Consider the following 22,300-nt stretch of genomic DNA (forward strand, 5'->3'; position numbering starts at 1 on the left):
TATTTCTCATCCTACCACTCTCTTAGCTTCCTCCTCTTCCTTAGCCTATCACCTACCCCTACGCTTTATCCATTCAAGCAACAAGTTTTCTAGAAGCAAGTTCCAAAATCTCTCTTAGTTCTAAGACTTGCTCTCATTACTGCCAACATTCTTTGTCTAGCTACATCTGTCTCTTGCTTGTATTGCTACCAAAGCCTCTTCTTTGGCCTCACATTGTTTTCCATGCAAAATGAATTTTGTTAAGGCAAATTTATTTGTATTACTCTGTTCCTATGCTTAAAACCCCAATATGGCTTTCTATTGCCCTTAGTATGAAATTCAAACCTATTGCATACTTTACGTAGGTTATTTTTTTTTTTTGTAGAGATGGGATTTCCCTATGTTTCCCAGGCTAATCTTGATCTTTTGGTCTCAAAGCAATCCTCCTGTCTCAACCTCAAAAAATGCTGGAATTACAAGTGTGAGCCACCATGCCTGGTCTACTTTTTAAATGTTTATTTTTCCTGCTAAATTCTAACCTCCATGAGCATCAACTATATTTTCTTTATTGGTTGCTATCTCCTCTAAAACAGGGCTGGCCTATTGTATATGACCTGTAATCATTGTTGAATGAATGGATTATCTCTGCAAGATGTCTCCGCAAAACAAGTTCTTATCACTCTGTTTAAGACTGTTTTGAATGACTTTCCCCCCACACACAAATTTTCTCCTCATAATTGACCAGAATTAGGATGGTCATACCTGTCAAATCTTTTCCACTCAAGCTGGTACCGACTCTCCTGTACTTTTGTCCCTGACAGAAATAAATATATTTGAAAGAGTAAAGTAGAGAAAAAGTAGAGAAGAAGAACTAAAAAATGTGAAAAAATACCCGGTAGAGTGACACAGGAAGAGACAGGCAACCTGCAATGGATATTAGTATCTGGTGTATATGTAGGAGGAAATGTGCTTGTGGGCACAGGAATCAATGTTTAGAACATAATGAGAGAAGAAAAATACTATTCCTTTTCTGTGGCTTGAGCACTGACTATGATAGTTTTTAAACAATGGTCAAAGAAAAGAAAATGTACCATCTTGGGACGTGGTGGTGACCGTACTAAGGGAAATGGGAGATATGCAATGGATACGTACAGTCACTATGGGTGCAATCACCACCGTGATGTACTCTCTAGTATATCCGGTGCCATTCAGAGGAATATAAGAAGTTTATCTGATCTTCAAAAGACAGTACAATGCACAGACATCGGAAAAGGTTAAAAGTGGTAGCATGGACTTTCTTCCATATTCTAATTGCCCCAATCCTCAAATATGAGTTTTATTCCTAAAGGATTCATTCTGTGTGTGTGTGTGTGTGTCACTTTTCAGATCCAGAGATTGGAGCTGCTGTTCTCTTCATCAAAGCAGAGGAGACCAAGCAGCAGATAAACAAACTCAACAGTGAGGTATGGAGCTGGTGAAGTGGTAAGAGGAGATGTAAATCCTAGTCACTCACAGAAGCAGTGTCATGTAATCGTTACAAGCACGCATTCTAGAATGAGATCACCATGGGTGAATCCCCACTCAGCCTCATGTGTTGTGTGACCTCTGACAAGTCACTTACCTTCTCTCAAGCTCCTCTTCCCCATGTGTAAGAAGGGAAGAATAATAATGCCTGCCTAAATTAAATAGTCTAGGTAAATCATTTAGCATAAAGCAAGTAGTAAATAATTTATTATTATAATTAGTATCATACATATATGCAAATTTGGTTTAATTGGTACATTTTAAACTTTTCATGACCTTCCATTTTTAATGAGTTAAAGCAAGATTACTAGTTCACAGAAGAATGCTGTTTCTCAGTGTAGTCAAATGGCCGAACTCTGTTCTTTTCTTTGACATGTATTTGCATGTGTCACCTTGGGTACTTTACCTCTGTAAATCTCACTATCTGTTCATAGAAAATAAGATGATTTTTAACAGTTTTATTGAGGTATATTTAATATCATAAAATTTGTTCATTTCACGTATACAGTCCAGTGAGTTTTAGTAAGTTTATTGAATCCATCATCTATAAATCAGTTTTAGGATATATTTTATTCCCCCAGTAAGGTCTCTCATACTCATTTTACAGTTAATCTCTATTCTTATGTCCAGCCCTAGGCAACTACTTATCTACTTTTCTGGCAATTTTATAGAAATAAATATAAAAATAAGATAGTTTCTTGGTTACTGTCTTAATTGGGGTCTCTCCCATTAAAAAAAAATAAAACAAATTCTGAGAAAATTTAAGTGTGAATAGTTTATTTGGATGGTGATCCATGAAGTATAATTAAAGAATAGAGAAGTAAGGCAGAAAAGGAAGAAAAGCAAAACAGAAGGATGTATTAAATTTGTGACTAACTGGGGCTCAACCCCACTGGAGACCACTGAGAGACTATGTAGGACAACTCAAAATTATTCAACCAAGCAGCAAGGAAAAGTAGACTTGAGGCTCTTCAGGCAGGCCTGAAGGAAAAAAAAATCCTCAGGCAAGAATATGCAGCGAAACCTGCACCTGTCTTTGGTGACCTTCAGGGTAGACCTAGGCAAGGGCATGTGGGCAAGGACAGACAGTGCAATAGAATCCTTGTCTAGGAGTAAAGTCTTATTAATAGGTGATTTGATGACACCTTGGGGAAAATGTAATCAAGTGATGGTATTGATGAGATTTACGAAAAAATGAAGTTCATATAATCAGCTTCCTGTTATCTGTAATAAGAAAGGAGTGAGCAGCTTGTCATAAAAGCTGCAGGTTTCTCTTAAACCTGTGTTTCTTCAGCTTCATGGAGATTTATGTTTTACTGCCACCTCCCTTCTGCACCTGCCCTCTCTGGAGCTGAGATTGTTGCTAATAAGAAGTAAGGGAGCCAAAGGGCAGACTAACAAGGCAGAAAATCAAAACTAGATGGTGCACTAAATGGCTTGAAAATAGTTGCATCACAAAGACTCAGCCATGGGCTGGATCACCCAAATAACCTCTGGTTACAAAACAAAACAAAACAAAACAAAACACCAAAACCCAAAACAAAACAACTCCCTCCCTGTTGGAGAACTGGATGTTAACCTTCTGTTGAACGGTTTTTCTCTTCAGGTACTGCTCTTAGCGAAAACCACCATCAAAACCATTTGAATTCTTTCCCCTCACATTTGAGAAGAGCATTTAATAATTTTAAGAACTGACCGACCTATATCTTAGTTCAGATATTAGAGTTATTGATTCTTCTGAGAAAAAAAGTCTATATCTTCGCCTTTAGGAATGTAGATAATTTTTCCAAGTTAGGGCTGTAAATTCACAGACTACATTATTTCCCTTTGACAATGTGAACCAGGGGTTGATCCATTAACAACAACAACAAAAAAAACCATTTGGCAAACAAAATATCTTCCCAGTACGATCCTGTATTCATGATTGCTTTTCTAGTGAAAAGACATACATCTTTTTATCTTGTCATACATTTAAATTTAAAGGGCAAAATAAAATATCAAGGTGCAATTATTCTTTCCCAAAGAATTGGATTTTCCATATAGGAAAATAGCTGATTTATTCCCAGTTGAAGCTTAAGTAGAAAAATTTTATGCTTCACACATAATTTATACACAGTTTTGACTCAGGATAGTGCATTAAAACCCACTAAGACAGGCAGAATAAAAATACAAATGTACTTCAAACTGTAAAATTATTCCTCTTCTAACCTATTTTCCTTTTCCTCATCTTTCCTGTAAAAATCAAGCCTAATTTTACCATTTTGCCTATTTTCTACTACTAACATGTGTCATCATTGGGTGGTTTTATTCTTTGTTTTTGCTATTATTTGGTTAATAGCAAGTAAGAGAAGAATTGATAATAAGTGTGGGATATATTGCATAATAAAAACTCTACCACCAAAAGGGCAACCCCAAATAAGTGTGAAGCATACCATGCAGACTGTGGGGCATTGTGTGAGGTGTCAGAACACTGGAGAATTTCTATTCTGGTATTTGTTCAAAGACTTAAGACATAAAGAAATTGTTCATCGGTGTGCAGATTTCATAATCATAATCCACAAGCTAAATACAGAACAAGTCTGGAAAGGAATAATATTGGTAATTACCTACATTCACAGAATAGTTAGGAGAGTTTAAAAGATGTGGAGCGGCTGCTAATATTAGAACACTTTGACAATATTGCCATTGCTATACAGCATAATATGAAATAGTGTGACTCTAAGGAAACTCTTTGAAAATTACAAAAATGTCACAATGGGGGCCATGGGCTGTGTAAGTCAAATGCTCCACTTCTGAAAAGGTTTGTAGGTAAAGGTTAGAGTGCATTCTCATTTCTGAAATGTGATTGACCCAGAAAGATACAGAGGCAAAGGTGACCAAGGGAAACTCTGTGCACAGGCACAGCAGGCATAAGGCATAAAACACACTATGGGAGAAAGAGAACTAGCTTTGGAAAGAGACAAATATTTAGATTTCTATTCTGTGATTTCAGCAAGGTGTTTACCTTCCTTAAGCTTAGATTTGTCCTCTATTAAATGCTAGTAATAGAACCTGTAGTAGAGGATTGTTGTGAGAAGTTAATATTATATGTAAAATGCTGAGCACAATATCTTCACTTAATAAGAGGTCAATAAATGCTGATTCTGTCCTCACACAAGGGTATGCTTTGATTCAACAAAAGGTGACTCTTATATAAGCACCCTCCTTCTGCCTAACAGTTCCCAGTAGAGTAATCAGTGAGAGAGGATCAATGTTTATGGAATAAAATGAAAATGAATGGACCTATGAAAAACATATTTGGTTACAAAAATCATTACCTTCACCTAAAAGACTTTCATTTTGCTTCAAAGATACTCAATATGAAATTAGAATAGAAAATGAAAGGGCAGATTAATGATATTCCAATGCATCTTAACTAGTTTGATTGTAATTGTGCCACTGTATTATTTTTTTGAAGAAAATACTTATTTTTTTAAGACTTACGGATTGAGTAGCAAATAGATGCATATACCAGTTTACCAATGCTTAACCATTACCTGATATTACAATAAACATAAAATTGGCAAAACGATAATTAAAACCAAGCAGAAAATAACCTGCCAAGCTTAACAGAAAGCATAGACATATCTGCATTTATGAAATGAGAGAATACAGGTGGCTTGTTAATTCATCCTTACTCATCCAAGCATGCTTAGGTTTGAATACTCTACTTGCCGTATTTTATCATTTTATTTTGTGTGTATGTAAAGGGGCCAGAGTTAATATTAGGTGATTTAAAACCATCTTGAATCTTAAAAATACTAAGAAGAATAAAATGTGTAATAGTCCTAAACAACAACCCAAAAAATGAGCTTTGTAAAAATATAACACCTTGTGTTGATTGATTATTGAGGTTGAAAGGTCCCATAATCTAAAGCTGGCAAACTGGAAAACCAGGAGATATGATGGTGTCGTTCCATTCTGATTCTAAAGTCCTAAAAACCAGGAGAACCAGTGGTGTCAGTTTCATTTCAAAAGCCAAAAGGCTTAGGACTCAAAAAGAGCTGATTTTCATTTTCAGTTGAAGTCCAAAGCCAAGGAAAGACCCAGGGTTCAGCTCAAACAGGCAGGCAGGAGGAGTTCCTGTTTACCTAGACTTTTTTCTATTCAGACCTTCAACTGATTGGATGAGGGCACACATTGGGGAGGGGAGTCTGCTGTATTAAGTCTACTGATTCAAATGCAAATCTCATTCAGAAATACACTCAAAGACACACCCAGAATCACATACCAAACATTTAGGCACCCCATGACTCAGTCAAGCTGGCACATTAAGATTTAGGATCACACCAAACAAATGTTTTCTGTTTGTCAGTCCAGTGGCTTTCTTTACAGTTTAAGTCATTGGCCTATTTCAATGTCTAAACTGCTTTGATGGGAGTAATTATTTTCCCCTTTAGCGATATAATAATTCTTTTTAGGCTCTGATTGGATCTAAAATTTAAAAAAAAAAAATTTCCATAGCAAAAAATGTCATGTTTTTCTTTGTGAGATGAACACTTTCTCAAACTCCAGAATTTTAGAAAGTATTTCAGTTTTGCCCTTTACAAGTTGACATAGTGTAAGTTATGCAAATGTGTGATGAGAACCAGTATTTGAGAGAGCCGAGTTCTATTCTTGATGCTCACTACTTTGCTGGGAATCTGGGTGATATGGGGTTGTTTCCTATAACACATTAGCACATTGTTAACTTTAAGGGATGTGAGAACCCCATTCAGATCAACTGGGACTCCAGCATCTTAAAGACCAAGCTCTTGTTTAGTCCAAAGGCTTTTCCTTTTCTGGGACAACTGTGCTTCCATTACATTTCATAACTGGATAATGGGTCAGTCGTGTCCTTTAAAAACAGATATTACAGACATGTCCTTATACACACTATTCTCCTAAGGCTTTTGAGAAGATTATTATCACTAAGACCTAAAAGTTAAATTTCAAATTTAATTTTGTAACATCAATATCTTTTAGCTTTCTTTTCTCATTTTCAACTCCTCAAAAAGTCCATTTATGTAAGTTTCTAATATATGGAAGAGTCCCGCCATTATCAGATGAGTACTGTTATAAGATAAATTTTACTGAGGTAACAAACTCCAAATTGATTAAAATTTATTTCTCTTTCAATCATAATGCCTAACATGGGTCAACAGCAAGGGCTGCACCATCTGGAATGTCACTGATTGGCTGCTTTCCATTTGAAGTGTGGAGCACAATTGTTTGGCTTGAAAGATACACACATCATTTCTGCTCATATTTTATTAACCAGAACTAATTCCATGGGCACAGGTTAATTTCAGTGGGAAAAGAAAGTCTAATCTTTTCTATATCCCAAAAGAAATAGAAAACTGGATACTGGCAAACACAAATGATATCTACAATAGCACCTGAAAGCTAACAGGAAAATTTTGTCTCTCATTTAATTTTGCTCAAAATTCAATTCCAAATATCCCCCAATTAAATATATTATATATTATCCAAATAAAAAATACCAACAATGAAAGGCCTTCCACTAGAAAACAGAGAATCTCAGTTTTTGTCTAGTTATACTTGACAAAGCTAATAGATGAATAAAACCTCTTTGAGTCAAAGAGATAGAATAATAAGAGAGGCTGTTTTTAATTAAGAGTTGCTTTACTACTTTTCTAAATGCCTACAAAAACAGGATTCTACCAATAATTCACATAAGGGAAACTACATGAATAATATCTTATGGTAAACTTGATTCCTTAGTCCTCTGAATTTGTATATCTTTTCATTAACAATTGAGTCAACTGAAACACATTGACAGAATTGTCAGGTCATTCCAAGATTTGTCTATGTAGACTCTTTGCTTTATCATCCTGATCATATATAGTTCTTGATCATCAATTTTCAAAGCAAAATATAAACAAAAGCTGTACATTCACTTTTTGACCTAGAACACCAAAATTCATTTAACTGCTGGCAAAACCAACAGTTTTAATTTTTAGATATGTGTTATTGATGTTAATACTACATTTTGTGGGCATGGGTTTTTAACCTGGAAGGCTTCCAACTAATGTATGCTTTGTAGGACTCTTTTTGGTTATTTTCCAGTTCTCAAGCCTGTATAAATAGGCAGATTTAAAACTCTCATGAGAATTTTACTGATTTTAAAAAATTCTAAATAACTATGTGGATCTCTCAAAAGAAAAAAAGTATGCCATTCAGAAAGCTTCTCCTGTGAGGTGTGGATTTAAAATGCATGCAACTTTTGGAGACTGGTTGTTTTCTTCCTCTTTGTCTGTAGTTGCTTATATATAGGACTCTTCTCATCTTTGAATAGAAGGACTAAATGGATATATTAGTAAGGGCCCAAGTAAAAACCAATGCCACATCCCAAATGGGCAATTTTAGCAATGTTGAATTAAAAGGTTGTTTACGAAGTAGTATAGGGAAACCACATTGGCTAGAACCACCCCTCATGAAAATAACAACAGAAGTTCACCACAACTCCTAGGTCAGAAGAGGCCAGAGTAGAGCAGTTACAGAAACATAAGTGAGAGAAAGCTGGGTGGAAAAGGTTAGTTGTTAGAAGCTGTGATCTTTTGTTTTGTAGTCACATAGTGACTACAGTTAGTAACAATGTATTGTATATCTGAAAATTGCTAAAAGAGCAGATCTTAAATGTTCTCACCACAGAAAAAGTGGTAAGAATGTGAGGTAATAAACTAATAAGCGTGACTGAGTCATTCCACAATGTACACGTATATCAAAATATAAAGTTATATAACAAATATATATGGTTTTTGTCAATTTAAAAAATAAAAATAAAAAAAAGAAATTTCAAACTATATTGGGGTTAAGGATCTGTCTGTAGACAGCATGAACTAGCAGCACTGGCATCAACCTGAGCTTATTAGAAATGCAGAATCTAAGGCCCCGCCCAAGACCTACTGCATCTGAGTATACTCTTTGTCTAAATCTCCAGATGATTTCTATACACATTAAAGTTCTGACCGGGCGCGGTGGCTCAAGCCTGTAATCCCAGCACTTTGAGAGGCCAAGGCGGGTGGATCACGAGGTCAAGAGATCGAGACCATCCTGGTCAATATGGTGAAACTCCGTCTCTACTAAAAATACAAAAAAGTAGCTGGGCATGGTGGTGCGTGCCTGTAATCCCAGCTACTCAGGAGGCTGAGGCAGTAGAATTGCCTGAACTCAGGAGGCGGAGGTTGCGGTGAGCCGAGATCGTGCCATTGCACTCCAGCCTGGGTAACAAGAGCGAAACTCCATCTCAAAAAAAAAAAAAAGTTTGACAGGCACTGTTCTATACAATCAGTATTCTGAGAGTTGACACACTTTCATTTGGTGTTTACTGATAGCAGTAAAGATCACTTAGCCAGACAGCAATTTGAATACTAATCAAACTTCGTCACAGAAACCAGGAAAAAAGATGATAAAAGCAGTCAAAGGGTTGATAAATAATAGACTACCATGGTACAGCTGAAGTAATGTCAAAAGGCCTGAGCTTGCAGAAACTCAGTGAAGTCATTGAATGACTTTCAAGACTATAATTGGTCGTTTTGTATTGGTAATGCTAGACTTGTAATTCTTCTCTAATTACAATTTAAGAGACATCAGCTGCACCTGCAAAAGTAAAACCCTGGTTAGTAGTCCTGTGTGACCTAGAACAAGCCACTTCACCTTCCAACATTCTAGTCTCTCCAGCTGTAGACAAAGATTTACAACTTTTATTAATAATGGGATTGAGGTCCTCATTTGGATGAAATGTATGCAAGTGCTGAGTATGATTATTATTTTAGCTGACAGATAAAAAAAGACTATCGCTTGTTTTGAATGCTTTGTAAAGCATTCAAAGACACAAGAATGAAATTATGCCAATCGTCTTTTTTGTTTTGCCTGCTTATGGAGTTTGTTTGAACATGTCTGAATCCTATGATAAACATGCAATGTAACAAAGGATTAAATGAAAAACCATTTAATTTACCCAAATAATAACTTGTAAAAATGTATATGTATTTGTAGTGGGGCAGGGGAGGATTGGTATAATTAGTACCTCTCAGGAAAATTGTGTCTAGCAGGAAAATGTGTACATGTTTGGCAAAAATTGAGTGACAGGTCAAGAACTCTTCAAGCTAAGAAGATTATGTCAACAGATGCATTCCCTATCTGCTCTCTGAATGTACAAAAATGGAAATCACATTTTTTAGCTGCCTATCAATGGAAGTTCCAGTTATACTCAAAGCCCAAGAATTATATCACACCAATAGCCAAGACAGAGAAATATAAAACTTATCTGAAATGAAGTAAAGCTATTTTATATTATTTTTACATGTCATTTTATGTGAAATGAAAGGTACTGTCAAAGACACTTTTTTTCTGGTCTGCATTAGAAACTCATGTTTCTATTCCCAAAAGGCTCACATTAGCAACACATCAGCACAGCAAATCTGTGTTTACACCAAAAAACACAATCTAACTGTGAACACTGACAATGCACGGTGTTTTGGAACAGTAGATCACCAGTACCACAGATAAGATTATTTAAGCCATTTAATAACATGATGTTTTGAAAGCTCCTATTTAGAAGTGTTGGGGACTTCCATAAGATGTGGATATTATATGAAACAGTCTTACCTGCTTAGAGGTATTCTGACACTTACTTCTTTATCTTTCAGTGATATTTAGGGGCAACTGATGAAAGTAAGTTTTTTAAGTTCGATTGAAAATAACAAAAATTCATAAGAAATTCACCATGCAATTCACTATTCATTTAACTATTCATGAATCAACTAAGATTTGTAGAGTCCTATTATGTGTCAGGATTTTTACAGGAGCTTGACTACTGTAAAGAGCAATAAATACATGTAGTATCTACCCTACCTGCCACACAGCTCCACATTGGTCTTTATTCAGTTTTGATCAAAACCAGGCTGCACATCCTTACATTTTGGCTCACACATCCTTTATAGAGAAATCTTAATCCATCGTAATGCAGTTGCTCAAACTTTGTACTTGAAATACAGGACCCTTCAGTTATTGCTGTTTCTGCTTGCTATTGCAAAGATCCATGCAAGGCAATACTAAATACTGGAGACTTTTTCTTCTGATATTAGTTATGTAAAATTGCTATCAAAAATGGCTTCTCTCTTCATGCTAAGGCAAAAGAAGAGTTATAGAGGTAACTGTAGTTTTTATTTTCTTAAAGGTAAATACTTTCTGGACTAGAATTCCTTGCCTTGCAGAAGTTCTCTACCAAGCTTAGTGCCCATGCCACAAATCCACTACCAAATCCAGCCGCCTGGATTCTGCATGATACCAGTCATATGGGGACTAAAGTTTTATATGTATATTATTTAATCCTCACAACAAAGCCCTTATGGAAATATGACACAGAGGAGGGTGAGAAGTAGCATTACATCAATAAAGGTGATTAAACATGAGAGGAGTAAACCAGATACTCTGGAAATGTAGGGCAACAATGACTATTTCTAAACCAGCAGAAGTTTTGAGGAAACCTGGAAACAGCAGAAATAGAAAAACCACGGTAGTTAGTGATTCCCTTCTTAGGGGTATGGAAGGATCAGTGTGTGGATAATCATGGCCAGTTGGCAAGTCAGTTGTTACATTGGTTTCTTATTTATGACAGGAGAGCAAAATGCATTGCCTGCAAGACACCTAATGATTTGTGTAGTTAATGCATGATGCTGGGAGAATAGACAAGGGAAGAATCTTTAGGTGCTTCAAAGTTTTGGATAGAAAACTGTACCACTTGGAAACACAGATGGTGTTTTCATCACTTTTTTTTTTTTAACAGTTGGGATTTTGGAAGGGATAGAGAAATCTTGGATGTGAACAATTGGCTACACAGATGGTGATGGTAAACTGGTTTGGCCAACAGTTTTAAATTCCAGACTGATGGATTCCACCGAAGATTAAGAAGGAGAAGGGGGAAGAAAAATAGAGGAAGAGGGGAAAATGGATAAAGAAAATGTAAATTAATAAACAAATAAGAATGTATATTGTTATGTTTCCTTTACACACTATCTTTATAAATAGAATCTGAAGGCCACATCTACAAGTCATCCAGAGCAACAATCAGGGATGCAAAATGTTTGCCAAATTTCAGTTGATAAACAACTCTCAATTATGTAACTGAATTCATCACTTGGCATTCGTAATGTAGGTATGAGATCTAGGGATCTTACTGGGGGAAATTTCCCAGAGAATTAAAACTACCCATGGAAATCGAGTTTATGTTGGGACAGATGACAAAGCAATAAGACAAGTAAAATCCAGCAGAAAGCTTGGCCAGTGGAGACGGTTCCATAATTATGAAGGAAACACAATAAGGGAAAAGAGATCTTAACACTAGAAATACCACCTGCACTTAAAATGAAGGAATACTCAAGGATTTGGTTTAGGAAAGTTTTACCTATTTTCTAACCATCATACCTAATTTTAGTATATAGACTTAGAATGAAGATGACCAGTTACAGCTTTTCCAATACAATTTTGTATCAGGCAATTTTCTCCTAAAATATTTATGGTAAAATCATGAGATAAAATAATATCAGAATCAAAGGCAATGTAACAACCAAAAGTCCTTCAAAATGGAAGTATTGTATTTATTTTGGCATTCAAGATTTGCTGAGTGCATGTGGTGTTCTAGGCATTGCTTTGAGACCAGGAGATTCTGAAGTCAGTTTCTACCCTCAAGGAACTCAAAAACTAGTTGGTATAGACAGTCTCGTGTGATCCAAACTGGTCAGAACTAAAACTGCTATGTGAGTAACAAAAAGCTAAGGAAAAGCTCTGCTGAGAAAATTAAGTACTAAAATAAGTTTGAAGGAGGAGCAGATTTTCTTGCCAGACAGAGAAGGACAGAAGAGAAGAGCCCCCAGTCAGAAGCAACAGCATGCACCAGGGCAACAAGGGGTGAATCTCACTGTATCAGCCTGATGGTGTGCAAGGGAGAAAACGCAGGACCTGAAGCCATTAAAAAGAAAGTGGGGCTTGTGAAGGGCTTTGTCATACCTGCTCAAAGAGATTGTATTTTCTAATAAGAGTGTCAGAAACACTTAAATATTTTATGCTGCTCAATTAAAAATTGAGGTAAGTGGGAAAACTTTGGTTCATTTGATGAGGACCATTTTGTTTGTTTTATTGATCTATCTGTTTGCAGATAAGTTGTATTTTGAAGATGTATCTTCTTAAGTGAACAGAGGTTTGTTCACACAGTAGCCCCAACAATCCTTTTTAGCAAATGCATATCTTCTTACCATGCTATGGAGAAGCACTTGAGCCATCACCCTCAGACAGTAGAAACACTGCATTCTCTGCCTTCAACATTTGATCAAGACTGAGGTCTTTCCTGTTTCAGAATAAATTTTGATAGCAAGCCCAGCAGGAAGCAGTAAACAAAATTCAGTAAGACTTTATGGCATTTTCCGTGGCAGTATGTCATTACCTTTACTGTGACCACAGCCTCTACTTCCAGGAAATGTCATCTCTCCTTGTGACAGCTGTCTTTGTCATGGTAAAAAGAGAGATCCCTTACTTAACAGGAATTAATTCCCTCATGCAACTTTAATAAGGTTCAGGGGTGTATCCCTAGAGACACAGTGACAGAAAACTTCCCTAACATAAATTGATTATTTCCCTCTAGAGTTAAAGAAAGCTCTGTTTCCTTGAGCTACTTGCTCCTTTTAGTTCAAGCTAGGATAGTAATTTATTTTCTGAAAATGTTAGTGCTTGGTTATGTTCCTGAATCCTGTCAAGACTCTGGATTCCCATTCAAAATTCATGGCCTCAAAGTTGTGGCAAATGCATGGTAAACCAGGCACAGAAAGAGAAATATTGCATGTCCTCACTCATATGTGGGAGCTAGAAAAATGTGTCTCATGGAGATAGAGAGCAGGATGATGATTACCAGAGGCTGGGAAGGGAGAGGTTAGGATGAAGAGATGTTAAATAATGGGCACAGAAATAGTTAAAGTACCATTGTTTGACAGCATAGTAGGGTTAATGGGCACAGAAATAGATAAAAGTGCCATTGTTTGACAGCATAGTAGGGTGACTATAATTAACAATAACTTATTGTATATTTCAAAATAGTTAGAAGATTTAAAATATTTCCAACACAAATGATAAATGTTTGAAACAGTAGATATACTAATTATCCTGATTTGATCACTGCACACTGTATTCATATGTTAAAATTCACATGTATCCTACAAATACGTGTAATTATGTATTGGTAAAAAAAATAATGTGTCTATGCAAAGATATTCAGTTATGGGAAAATATCTGTTTACCTTGAAAACTAGAAAAAATAGTTCATCAGAAATATGTCTATTAACCTATCTGTTTCTAGTTCTTACCCTGAAGCAAACTGTTTTTGCATTCATATAATTTGCTATGAAGAGATTTTACTATGTTTAATCAGTCTATTTTTTTTAAATGACACTCTTTATTTACTTACTTCATGTGGAATTAACATTTCAGACAACTTTTTACTCACAAGCCTACCTTTCTGTGTCATTGTGCTCTTTACATGTTCTGACCGCATAGGGAAAATCCTCTCAACCCTCTTAAGCAATCTTTCTTTTTCCACATAATACTCTATAGCAGAATGAATACCAAAGTTAGGAGCCCTAAATTCTAGACTGAAGACTGTCATTCATGAAATAAGTGGCCTTAAATATGTCCTTCCACCTGAGTTTTATTGCCCCCATTTTATAAGTTGGGAAATAATAATACATCCCTGCCTATCTTAGCACTGTTTGCAGATCCAAAAGGGACAATGTACCTGAAAGCACATTGTATAAATTTACAAACATACATTTATTGAACAACATAATTGTTGATATGCCCAAAATTCAAAATTGTTCTTCAGAGACTGTGCCTTTATTTAATCCTCAATAAAAGGGCAATTCAAAGCATTTTTATTGGGAAGTGAACTAATGCAGCCCTGGTGAGTTTCATACAGGCATTAAGCTATATATAGGTCCTATATGAATGGATACCTAACGTGCCCCTTTAACCATCTCATTTAGTGGCAGCCTTGTCTTCTGAACTTATGATACAAGAGTTAACCAATCTAAGGTGAAACCCTTGTGAATGTAGGTAATGCAAAGATACTGGGGTACTGATTTAAGTGTGATTCATGTGCATTAGAATTAAAGCTTGGCAGGTAATAAAATTGACAACCTGTAATGAAGATTTCAAAGCATATTGAATTTTTCGCATATTCGTTGTTTCACTTCTTAAATGTAAGGCTGAGAGATGTTGTTTGTCTTCAGAAGTTTTAGATCTGCTGAAAAGCCTGGACAAGTATTCAGTTGAATCCCTTAAGTTTCATGCCAGCAGTAGTGCAGAAATAGTTTTGGCCTGGCAATTCCAAGGCAGGTGTTACCAGTTGGTGCCCAAACCATGGAAAAACCTCCTTCTGGCCTTTTTTAAATGCCTGACTTTGAGCAGTGTTACCTCCTGATGGGCCTGCCAGGGAGAATTAGTTTCAGAGTGCACTCACAGGAAGAAGACTGAATTAAGTTGCGGGATGAATCAGGAATGTGTACTTAAATGCTGAAAAAAGTCTGCCCAAAACAGCAATCTCGAATGCATCTTCAGTTCAGTGAAGTCGAACTCTCTCTTTTTGTTTCCTGATTATGGCCCATAGGTTCAGCTCCTTCTGTTAGTGTTTTGTGATTCACAATAGTAAAATAAAGTCATAAAAAGTCCTTTATAAAATACAAAGTGTTATAGCAATGAAGGCAACATATTACATCATGTTAGTATTATGAATTAACCAAAGACTAAAAAATATACGTGTGTGTCCCGCTTTCTGAAATACGTTTTCCTCAATTTGAAGAATACAAATCTTTTAGAAAGTTAAGTGAAATTCGATTTTCTGGTGATCTTCCATGATTAAAATACCGATGTGGTCATTAGGAAAATGAATTCTCTGATGAATTTTATTACACATTTTAAGTATAAAATGAAGACTCTTCAATGGTTAAGTGTTTGGGAGCCATGAAAGCTAAACGTCTCACCTAGAAAACTGAATGAAGCACATACAGTGCAATTTGTTGTTTTATACTTCCCTGGGGTTTCAAGTTCACTGATGGGTTCCAGGACTCTCAGACACCCTGCAGTGCTTACCTGTAGTTACCCGCCTGGCAGGTCTTTTTCTTTCTTTCCAATTCTCATTCCATAGCTTTCCCTTTTTCTGCAAACTTTCTTTGTAGCAAATCTGGTATGAGTTCTTGCGTACCATCCTCACAATCACTGAAGGCCACTTTGTCTCTGGCCTATAATAATATAGGTTTCAACCAGAAATGGCAAGAGTGAGACCTACCATTCACTAGGTGTCTATTCCAGATAAGTAGTAGTGCTTAGTGTGCTGAGTGCTTTACATGCAGTATCTGCCACTCCACACTGAAGTGTCTGATGATTTGCGTGCACTATCATGCATCCCATTCACTCAGAGGAAGCAAAATATATCATCAGCACTTAACATCTCTCATTCTGTTTAAGAATCCCAAACCATTGATTAAGATCCCCAAAATACTTATTCCCCTCTAGGCTCCTTCAGAATGAGGATGGCTTTAGATCAGGACGTATGTTCATTAGGATGCCTAACCTACCCATTCCCCCCTTGGGCTTGGTTGGAGATGGAGTGGCCTTTCAGGCTTTCTTATTTCTTCTATAAAAATTTCTATAAGAAATTGCTTTTTCACCAAGCAAATGCTAAAATGTTTAAGAATAAATAAATAAGAATAAAAGCAAAGCAAAAAAAAAAAATGACTTCTCTGTTTCATTGCTCTGAAATTTGGTCACTATCATGCACCTCTAACTATTGCCTTTCACTTTGCTCTATCCACATAGGTAACAACATTGACTCAGGAAGTCTCCCAGTTAGGTAAAGACATGAGAAATGTGATCCAGCTTCTGGAAAATGTTCTGTCACCTCAGCAACCATCACGGTTTTGCTCCCTGCACAGCACCTCTGTGTGTCCCTCCAGGGAGAGCTTACAGACTAGAATGAGCTGGAGTGCGCACCAGCCTTGCCTACATTTGCAAACAGGTGGGACTGCTTATACCCAAGCACAACTTTGTAGCAGTAATATCACCTCAGACATTTGGAGTGTGGATCCCTCCTCTGTGGGGAGCAGCCCCCAACGAACTGGAGCTCATGAGCAAAATCCTACAGACAGTGAACTTTATCATTCTCCAAGCCTTGATTATTCTCCTTCCCACTACCAGGTTGTCCAAGAGGGTCATTTGCAATTTTTAAGGTGCATCTCTCCACATTCAGATACTACACTGACGCCTCTGCAGTCCATTTCAGCAACTCTCTCATCCTCTGTCTGCTCCTCTTCAGAAACATCTTTGCACCTAGTTCTCCCAAGCAGATCAGAGGAGGGCAGCTTCAGTCAGGGAACTGTGAGTTCCTTCAGTCTGGAAAACTTGCCAGGATCTTGGAACCAGGAAGGAATGGCATCAGCCTCTACAAACCCTTTGGAGAACTTTCCACTGGAAGTTGTCACAAGCACAGCAGAAGTGAAAGATAACAAAGCCATAAATGTATGATATTCGTGTCCATGATGTAGCTGCTAATTTCAAAACTACCACTGCATGACAGCTTTAGTTTGCCTTTTTTGCCTCTGGTGGGCACAAAGACTGAGCAAAGTTGGGAATCCTGCAGAAGAGTGTGTGAGGAGCCAGGGAAAGGCAGAACCACCTTCATACTGTAGCAATTTCTAGATATTAGAAGCATAATAGAAACATTTTTCTGTACAGGTATTAAACTACTGGTCTGTTTGACAGACTTTGGTAACAATCCAAAGACCCTGAGGGTCTGAGCAGCTAGAAGTCCTAGACAAAGAATTTGTGGATGACTTTTGTCCTGGGTGGCTTTTGTGAAGTATGGCAAAGGTTTTTCATGAGTGCCTGACTGTCATTCCTGAACAATATCCATAGCACTGTTGGCCTCAGGAGTTCACAGCTCCTGCTGATCTATTTTTCATTTTGTGAAGGCAAAGGGACAATTATCACTGCATGTCATCTCCTAGACAATCAGTCAAATAGAGCTGGTGGCCAGTGGTTAGCTATTCGCACGTTATTTGCCATGTAAATGGAAACGTCTTTATTTATCAAAAAAACACAGAGGCTATTTTTATATCCTTGGTATGAAATATGTATTTAAACTATTTAAAATATTTATAAAGAAATGAATGTTTTCTTTTCATTTTGGTAAAAAAAAAAAAAGCTTGCTGTTTTAACAAGAAATGCACTACTGTTATGTATAGTAAATCAAAAATTATTTATTACTAAGAGGATGTAGTTTCAAAAGGAATCCCCCATTTTTTCTGCATGCAGTTTGCAACAAATATATCCTCACGCTTCTGGATTACTAAAGGAAACTGAAGTTATATTTTGTTAACGAAATAAAAACATGGACTGAGTGTCACCTAGATGAGCTTTGGCATGGGGTAGAGAGGCTGCATCTAGGCTCTGCCGACTCATGTCAATGACCTGATTTAAGGTCACTATGCCAGCAGAAAGATCTCTCTTCCAGGCATATTTTGTGGCTCAAGAACCCAAAATGGTTCTGTGGACATAGGGTGACTTTGGGCTCAAAGTGAGATATATCCTTTCCCAATGGTTTTCTTTTACAAGAGGTGGTGAACCAGTAGAAATCCCCAAATGGAGCCAAGACTTCTGCGCTATAACTTGTGGGAGTAATACCAGCTTGCAATGGGTCTGCACTATACTTTTTTTCTTTAAGGCTCTCAACAATGCTCTATAGAGCAGTTGTTTTCATTGCTATTTTGTGTAAGTTTCAGGCGAAGCCCCAGAGATTACACAGTAAGGATGCTGACACAGTCTAGAATCCATAATGCTCCCTACATCTCACACTAACAGGTAAATTCAGATACAGGGACTGGCAATGATTTAAACACCTTCATTTAAGTTTTATTTTATGTTTTAGAAGAGTTATGGTCTAATTGTCTTGGACATTTCGGGAAGACATATTGAGTTCACATTCTGGAGTTCTCTTTATTTTCCACCACAAAGAATAAACAATCTGTGAATTGTACCATTAAAAGTATCTAAACAAACCAAGACTTCTGAGCTTGTGTGACTCTTGCATCCTAAAACTGGGTAGAGTTGCAGAAAGAAAAGATACCTTTTCTAAGAAAAATGAACACAGGACATGTTTATAAGGCAGGTCGCTCAGGACTCACTGCCTTCTACTTTCTCCCTCTCCAAAATTCAGTCTCTCCCTAAGTTAAGGGGAAAACTAAGACAAAGGCAACATTATAGGTTTCACTTATTCATTTGTATTCTCCCTTTTGCTCTTCATATGTAATCATTTTAAGGGCAGTTCAAAAAAAGCTAATTGGTGTTGGCTCACAGGTGTCCTGGCAAATTAACACTGCTATTACTAATGCTAACAGAAATAACTGGCATTCTAGTTCTTGAATACTGACTTTGTACCAGCCAATTTTTAGGAATTGATACACACTATGCTTCCTCATGTATTCATCAAACAATGCTAACAGTTACTTATTTGTTATGACTATCCCTATTTTACAAGTGAATAATTGAGACACAGATTTTTTTTAACTTACCCAGTCACATTATTTTAAATGATAGACTCATGGCTGCTCTAAGTACCCCTCTTTTTATGTTCACACCCATGCTTGTTGTTCTTTGAAACTTTACTAATAATTACAGTTGACCATTGAACAATGAGAGGAAAGGGGGCTGGCCCCACACAGTTAAAAATTCATATACAACTTTTAACTCTCCAAAAATTTAACTACTAATAGCCCATTGTTGACTGGAAGCCTTACTGATAAACAGTTAACACATATTTTGTGTATATATTACATACTGTATTCTCATAATTTAAAAAGCTAGAGAAAAGAAAATTGTGAAAAGAAAATCATATTAAGAAAACTATAAAGAAGAGAAAATATATTTACTATTCCTTAACTGGAAGTGGATCATCATGAAGCTATTTGTTGTGATAGTCTTCACATTTAGTAGGCTGAGGAGGAGGAGGAAATGGAGGGGTCTTGCTGTCTCAGGGGTGCCAGAAGCCGAAGAAAATCTGCACATGAGTGGATTATGCAGTTCAAATTCATGTTGCTCAACGGTCCACCACAACTTTTTCAAAATCGGTGAACAAAATATTTGAGTTGTTTTTTCAATGTAAGTAAATAAATAGGATGAATTAGCTAACCTCTTGTGACTTGGGGATGTTCCTATGAATTGGCTGGAAACAAGCCCATATTTTTCTATCCAGTCACCTTCTCTGTGTTTACTCAACATCTGACTTTAGCAGACATGAGAACCAGCTCCCTGACCTGCATGGAGCTGCAGCTGGACAAAAGTGAGCTAGCATCTGAGAGGAGGGAGGCTCCATGCATGTCTTCCATAAGGACCTCTGCCTCATCCAAATCCGCCCCACTTTATTCCTTATCGACCCTTTCCCCCATCATTGCTCTGACAAATAGGGCTCTCCCACATCCAGGACAGCTCAGAATGATACAGTTGTGTTCCATTTTGTTTAAGTATATGATAATAATCTAGGAAGTGAGAATTCCAAATTTTCCTAGATGTTTAATTGTCTAATCATTGTAGCTACACAAATAGCAAAGGCCCTTGCCTTCATATCAGGGATGCATTTTTGAGCCCCTCCATTTTCTCCATCTGCTCATCCCCTGCTGAAGGAAAAACCCAGAAATCCAGAGGGAACAGAAGCAGTTATTTTCTTGGTCAAGGTAATTTTCTTTAAAATTATATTGAGAATCAATATTTTTCATATAATTCTAATTAAAACTAGACAGATTATACAAAGCTTCATATTAATTCAATATAAGAAGAAATTTCTGATAATTAAAAGTACTTACAAATTGAGTTTATTGTTTATGCCCAATAGATAAAGTGCCTTCTCAGAGGCTGCACAAGTATTTGACAGGAAGAGTTTTTCCAGAAGGGCTGTGCATTGGGTGTAAAGTTAGCAGAATGCCTACATCACAACCACATGAGGTATATATTTGAAATGCAGAAAATATAGGTTCAAGCAAGCTGCTTTGGACGGGGCCTGAGAATCGGCCATTTCGTAAACCTCCTGGGTGATTCACATACACTACAGGCTGAGAAGTATTGGGCTAGAATCTACAGAAGAAGTTTGAGTCCTAGCTAATCTGTATGTAAGTAGACAACTATTGAAATTCTGTTAAGAACAGCCCAGGGTCTGTAACTGTATAATAAAGAAGGCTGGGTAACTCCTACATCAGTCATCCTCCAGCTCTAGTTTTTAAAATGTATTTCTGGGGGATCTTATTAAAAGAGAGATTTCAGGGCTCCAACTCTTAGACATGAGCTAGGTCCCCAAGTGATTCTAATATGGATGTTCCAAAAAATAATCTCTGAAAACAATGTCCTAAGAAGTACAATCACTCCTTTTACAATGAGCTGGTTCTGCAGGAAGATGAACTATCTAGAATCAAACCAATTAAAACTGACAAGTTTCTTTCTGTGCAGTTCCTAATACATCAGTGACTTTTTTTCCATCAAATTGATATCTTTTCTCCAGGAGAGCTTTAAACATGCATCAATTACTTCAATGAAAAATTATTGTCTACTATGTGTCATGAATCACTTATGCCTCTTGATTTGTTGTAGATACTTGTTTTCGTTTCATTTAGATTTTCTAGGAGAAAAAAAAAGTGAAAATACCTTCCAAAGTTTCAAAAACTGGTCAGTTACATGATAGGAATCATATTTGCATGTGAAGCAAGGTAACTATTTGGTCAGCAGATGACAGTTGCTATGGATGTCCCCTATGGAAAATGGAATTGCTAATGTTAAGATTGTGATGTTATTCGCAACAATGAAAACAGCCTGCACCAAATAGTACTTGCTAAAGCTACTTATTCTCATGGAATATATAGCTCCTTTTCTAAGGTCATTTTTTATGACATTGCTTTTATGTCTTCTTTTTTAAGTATATAATGTTTCAAATGTAGTCTTAGACACCATCATCACTGAAAATAGAGCTTGAGTACATGTGCAGGCACAGGCTCTATTAAAGACTCTTCCAAAAGGCTTTCCTCTGTTTATTCCACTTTATACAAAGGCAAATGGTCCAAATAAATATAAACCTGAGAAAGAAGCAAAGGAGCAGGAGTTTTAGAGGAACACAAAGGAGTGTTTGCCTCCAACCATTTTTTTTCTTGCTCTGTGACCTTGGACAAGTTATTTAAGACATCTGAGCTTCAATTTCTTCATCTAAAACTTGAAGAATAAAATATACCCAATTGTCAGAGTCTTTGTGAGAATTAATGAAGTAATTTATGTGAAGGCACACTACCTGACGTATAAAGAATGCTAAACAAATGTCCGTTTATCTCCCTTGGTCTTACATCCTCTGGTTCCTCTCCTGTTTCTCCCTCCTTCCTTCATCTCCTTCTGCCCTCTCCTTCCTGATTATTTCAGCTTTCCTTGCTTGCCCTCACCTGCCTCTTCCCCAACTTCTTCCTGGCTCTCCCTTTGTCTCCTCCTCCTTCCATCTTTTCAGTTCTCTCTTTCCTCTTCCCTCCTCTTTTCCACTGGTCCTTCCTGAGGCTTCCTGCTTTTCCCTTTCTCTCAGTGTTCCAGGCCACATTCTGGAAAACAAGTTCTCTCTTTGACATTTTCTCTGCTTAGGTCACAAACTAGCTTTCATAATATGTCCCTACAGTCTGTTCATCACAGTGTTAAC

The 22,300-nt window shown here is 36.8% G+C and overlaps 1 protein-coding gene across 1 annotated transcript in view; it reads left to right on the forward strand.

The window, feature by feature from the left end:
- The window catches only part of KCNH8 (potassium voltage-gated channel subfamily H member 8), a 340,011-nt gene extending 321,369 nt beyond the window's left edge, over nt 1-18,642 (forward strand). The window contains exons 15-16 of the mRNA XM_003924923.4: nt 1,366-1,442; nt 16,408-18,642. Of these exons, the coding sequence (XP_003924972.2) occupies nt 1,366-1,442; nt 16,408-17,112 (782 nt within the window). The 3' untranslated portion in view covers nt 17,113-18,642. The remainder of the gene's footprint in view (nt 1-1,365; nt 1,443-16,407) is intronic.
- The last annotated feature ends 3,658 nt before the right edge of the window (nt 18,643-22,300 follow it).

The sequence above is a fragment of the Saimiri boliviensis genome, chromosome 9 (genome assembly GCF_048565385.1).
Source record: "Saimiri boliviensis isolate mSaiBol1 chromosome 9, mSaiBol1.pri, whole genome shotgun sequence".
Lineage (NCBI taxonomy): Eukaryota > Metazoa > Chordata > Mammalia > Primates > Cebidae > Saimiri > Saimiri boliviensis.